Consider the following 5148-nt stretch of genomic DNA (forward strand, 5'->3'; position numbering starts at 1 on the left):
GAAGTGACTTGGGGAGGGGCCATGGTTGGGTGGCCGGCTGGCTCTGCCCCTGATCGGGGTGGGGGGCCGATCTGGGTTGGAGCTGGGTTGGGGGAGAGGCTGTAGACTGATCAGGGTTGTGGGGGCCCATAGGGGATGGAGCCGGCTCAGAGGAGGAGCTGCGGGAGGTTGGCCAGCTGATCGGGCCGGTTTGCTGGCCACAGTGGGCATTATAGTGACTGGTCATCCCGTTACAGCATTACGTTTCTGGTTTTTTATATATATAGATGGCTGCTTAGTGTTCCTTGTATGGCTGACCAGAGCTCTACTGATAGACATTTCAATTGTTTCTAATATTTTGTTGCTACAAACAATGTTGCACTGACTTTCTGTGTAACTCTGTGTGTGTATCTTTGTACACTTAGGCAAGGATTTCTATAGAATAAGTTCTCAGAAATAAGATTTCTGGGTCAGTGAGTATGCCATTAAAATTTTTGATGTCTATTGCCATGTTTATCTCCAGAAAGTTCAAACCTGTTGCACTTCTGATATTGAAAGTGCTTTTTAACCATATGTTGCTAGTACCCAAAAGTCCATGTTCCCTTGTTCCCCTCTGTCACATCGCCCTGAAAAGCCCTAGCTGCCCTGGTTGGTGTGGTGTGGCTCAGTTGGTTAGTTATTTTCCCATACACCGAAAGTTTGCAGGTTCGATTCCTGGTCAGGGCATATGCCTAGTTTGTGGGTTTGATTCCCGGTCAGGGTGCCTACGGGGAGGCAACCAGTCAATGCTTCTCCCTCACACTGATGTTTTTCCCTTTCCCTCTCTCTAATATCAGTAAGCATGTCCTCGGGTGAAGACTGGGCGGGGGGGGGGGGGGCAGCCTCAGCCAATTCTTATTTGCCCTGCATTGCAATGGGGCGTGGTACCACTACACATCTTGGGTTTCTAGTTTGATCTAGACTCCTATTGTTCCTGGTCAATAGTTTTTCCTATGTCCCACGCTGGCTATTCTAAACTTCTGACAGTCCTGTCACACCTCTGCCCAACCCTGCTACTTTCAGCTGATGACTCCCCTTTCACTCCACATCTCTGTCACCACATTCTGTCACATCCCCCTCTTTAACTTAGTTCCTATCCATTCCCTCTCTCTTTATCCCTCTGCCACTTTGGTTTGGAATGCCATCAGAGCTCATCTGTTTGCTAAAGAGAGACCAATTTATCTACTGACTAGAGTCCTGGTACATCAGTTTATGCATGGATGGGGTCCGGCCAGCCCGCCCTGATTGGGGCCGATTGGGCCAGGCCAGCCAGGGGGAAGGTACACGGGAGGTTGGCTGGCCGGCCCTGCCCCCGACTGGGGTGGGAAGAGTGGTTGGGGGCGGGGCTGGCCAGGAGGAGGGGCTGCAGTCAGTTGGCAGGGGCCAGCCCCGCCCCCTGGTCAAACTCTGGTTGAACTCCTGGTTGAGGGGACAATTTGCATATTACCCTTTTATTATATAGGATTATTATATAGGATTGGTCTTCCTGCCTCTTCCTTCCTTCTAACACACTCCAGTTCCCCTTTATGCTGCAGCCAGCATGATCTTTCCAAAATGAAAATTTAAGCGTATTAATTTCTGTTTTTTAAATATTTCAGTGAAAGACCCATAGAAGCATTCCACTTTCCCTGGTATGTTTTTTAACACTTTATCCCCTTGGCCCTTACCTTTCTTTCTAGTCTTTTCTCCTTCTACTATCCCATGTATGTCCAGTCAGGCCCACCTACTTGTCTTCTGAACCTGCCTCCAACACATTCTGTGTCCTCCACCTGGAGTGCCTTCCCCCTCATCCATCATTCAGCCCTGCCCAAATCTCCCCTTTCTCAAAAATCTTTCCTTCACTTTCTTTCTGTAGCCAAATCCTTTCTCCTCTCTGCTCCTATAGTGCCTAGATTATATCTCTGTTATAGCAATTGCCACTTGGCTACAGAAAATTTGCATAGTTCATCCCCCCTGTTAAACTGTGATTAAAGATGCATTCCTAGTACCTTTCACAAAGTCCTGACAGGTAGGTGCTTAATAATTGTTAACGAACCTCAATTTCCTCACGTGTAAAACAAAGATTAATGACTTGCCCAAGATGATCCAGCTAGTAAGTTATGGGGTAGGAACTGATGCAAAATTCTGTTCATTCCCCACCCCTAAAACATCTGTTTGGAGATCAGTGTAGGATCACACAGAGCAGAGTATGGATGTTGGAAGTGAAAAAAGTGTAACTGATTTGTTTATCTGTTCCCTCTTATTAGCACTTTTAAAAGCCCATTCTCTCCCTTTTTCTCTCCAAGGTGTATGGCTGGGGTTACAATGGCAACGGTCAGCTGGGCTTGGGAAACAATGTCAATCAGCTGACCCCTGTGCGAGTGGCAGCTTTGCACAGCGTGTGCGTGAACCAGGTATGTGTGGTAGACTCTTGGCTGCTGGTCTCCATCTAGCTTCCCTGCTCTTACTTGGAGGAATATTGGAAATTTACTCGTCAATAAATATTTTAGGATAATACTCTGTCCCTGAGTCTTTCACGTCTAATATTATATCTTCCCTAAATTCTGATGATGAAAAGGAACCCCATGGTGGTAGCACATCAGTACTGACGAGTAAAAATAAAGATTGGAAAAATTCAGTAGTCTCAGGTTTAGGCTTTCCTAATGTTGTTTTAATGTTTCAGAGAATGTTACTCCACACCTGATGATGAATTGGCATTCTGTAGAAGCTGGCTGTAATCTTTAAGTAGATGTTTTCCCTGTCCTTCCTGTTTTCCTGTTTATGGTAATCATTTAAATTTACTTGCAGATTGTCTGCGGCTATGCACACACTCTAGCACTAACAGATGAGGGCTTGCTCTATGCCTGGGGAGCTAACACGTATGGGCAGCTTGGAACGGGCAATAAAAATAACTTGCTAAGCCCAACACACATCATGGTGGAGAAAGAAAGGTAACTTGGCTGTAGTATGTCTTGGGGTTGTGTGTGCATTGTGGACTTAGGACTGTGTGTGCTGGAGCTGTGGTGTTTGGCTTTGTAACTCTTGTTTATTAACATTCTAATTTTGAACAAAGAGTTGTAGTACCAACCAGAATGAGCATAAAGTTGATATGTTTCTTATAAACTTTCTAAAATAACCTCCTGATTGACAGGCATTAATACATCCTGGTATACAGACTTCTTGTTGCCCATTTAGTAAGGAAGTAAAATAATGTCTGTCACCATGTTGAAATACAAACTTTTCTGTTGAGCCAACTAAAACAACATCTAAATAAATAAAATCTGCCCTTGAAAGGTCATTATCTGTTTAAATATTGATTTGATGTAATGTATGTTACTGGAATAGATGCTTAGTGTTTATTCAGCCAAATTGTGAGGTTTTACTTGCTAAGTTTTAGAATGTCGACTTCTGATTCTGGGTCCCTGCCTAAGAAGCTGTCTGAGAAATGGAGTAACTTTGGCTTGATGTCCATTTGGCTTTGGGTGTTCAGAGCTCATGACCCCTAGATCAGTGCTTATCAGCCTAATGAGTGTTGTGAGCTCTGTTAGGGATGAGAGAAAAAGTTGTATTTGAAAGGAAATTACCATTTCGAAGACAGTATTTTTTTTTTTTTGCTACAGTTTAAGCTGCTATAACCGTCAGCACATTTTGTCAGAGTCCACTTTACTCATTTACTTTGGTTTTGTTAGGTCTGATCAAATAATTGAATCAATACCCTCTCCCCTGGGAACTGACTTTTAGGCCACTTCACAGTGGACATTGGTAAGGGATTATACATTTATTAGGTCATCTGGATACCAGATGGGCTGAGTCCCGAAATGGCGCCAGCTCATCTGGTACCCAGATGACCTAATCTATATATATAAAAGCCTAAGCGATCCTTACGACCGAATGACCAGAACAACTGGTCCACCAGTTGCTATGATGCACACTGACCATCGGGGTCAGATGCTCAACCCAGGAGCGGCCCCCTGGTGATCAGTGCACTCCCACGGCCAACTTCCTGCAATCCCTCCTGTGGCCCCTTCCCCACCCTGGCTGGCCAACCTCCTGTGGCCTCTCTCCCTCGGCCAGCCAACCTCCCCCAACCCCTCCCCCCAATGGCCAACCTCCCGGGGTCCCTTCCCCCGCCAGCGGGCCCCCCGATAGGCCTCAATCGCTGGACAGGCCAAGGGACCCCACCCGTGCATGAATTCGTGCACCGGGCCTCTAGTAAATTTATAATCCCTTACCACTTTGGCCTCGTGTGTGTTCCTCCTTTGGCGACCCTAACAGGTTTCTATTCCCTTTTTCCAAGTTTTCCTCAATAGTTATGCATTATTTATCTTAGAGGTTAGGATGAGAAGTTAGGGGCACTCAGGAGAGGAGAAATACAGTACTCTTGCTCTGATCTTTTGGTTTTGTCTACAGGACGTGATAGCTAATATTTCTCAGTCTTGAGCTATTTTTTGAGGTGTTCTAAGCATGAACTTTTTATTTATGTGATATGTTGTGGGCTTTTGTAGTATAGATGTGACATCCATTTTTCTTAAAATTTTTCAGAGTAGTAGAAATTGCAGCTTGCCACTCTGCCCACACATCTGCTGCCAAGACCCAGGGAGGGCACGTGTACATGTGGGGCCAGTGCCGGGGCCAGTCCGTGGTCCTGCCTCACCTCACCCACCTCTCATGCACGGACGACGTGTTTGCCTGCTTTGCCACTCCCGCCGTCTCCTGGCGCCTCCTATCTGTAGGTAAGAAAGCTCAGGGCTATTTCCACCCAGGAAAAATAGTCCTATCAGCTGACCAGTTTGCTTGCATATTTCCTGTTTGTGGGCTTTTTTAGGTTCTAGAATGTTTTATTTTTTATTAAATTTAATATCTTTCCTCAAATTAGATTTGCATAATAAAATTTATTAATGTGTTATGAAACATTTTATGGATTATTTTCTCCCCTTAAGTGCTTTCATTTTAATTGAGGTGAAATACGTATACATAAAATTAGCTTCACCCCAAAGCCAGGGAATATACGTTCTTCTCAAGTGCTCATGGGACACATTCAAAAATAGACCACATATTGGGTCACAAGCAAAGTCTCCCCAAATTCAAGAAGATTGAAATCATACCAAGCACCTTCGCAGACCACGATGGCATAATATTAGAAATAAACTA

The 5148-nt window shown here is 45.0% G+C and overlaps 1 protein-coding gene across 3 annotated transcripts in view; it reads left to right on the plus strand.

The window, feature by feature from the left end:
- The window catches only part of RCBTB1 (regulator of chromosome condensation (RCC1) and BTB (POZ) domain containing protein 1), a 49833-nt gene that overhangs the window by 16011 nt on the left and 28674 nt on the right, over positions 1-5148 (plus strand). For all 3 annotated transcript variants that reach the window (XR_001513451.1, XM_015562315.1, XM_015562316.1), the window contains 3 exons: positions 2304-2411; positions 2806-2948; positions 4540-4730. Coding sequence is in view for 2 of the 3 variants with exons in the window: in XM_015562315.1 (XP_015417801.1) it covers positions 2304-2411; positions 2806-2948; positions 4540-4730 (442 nt within the window). In the remaining variant the exon portion in view is untranslated. The remainder of the gene's footprint in view (positions 1-2303; positions 2412-2805; positions 2949-4539; positions 4731-5148) is intronic.

The sequence above is a fragment of the Myotis davidii genome, unplaced genomic scaffold (assembly GCF_000327345.1).
Source record: "Myotis davidii unplaced genomic scaffold, ASM32734v1 scaffold577, whole genome shotgun sequence".
NCBI classification, from domain to species: Eukaryota; Metazoa; Chordata; class Mammalia; order Chiroptera; family Vespertilionidae; genus Myotis; species Myotis davidii.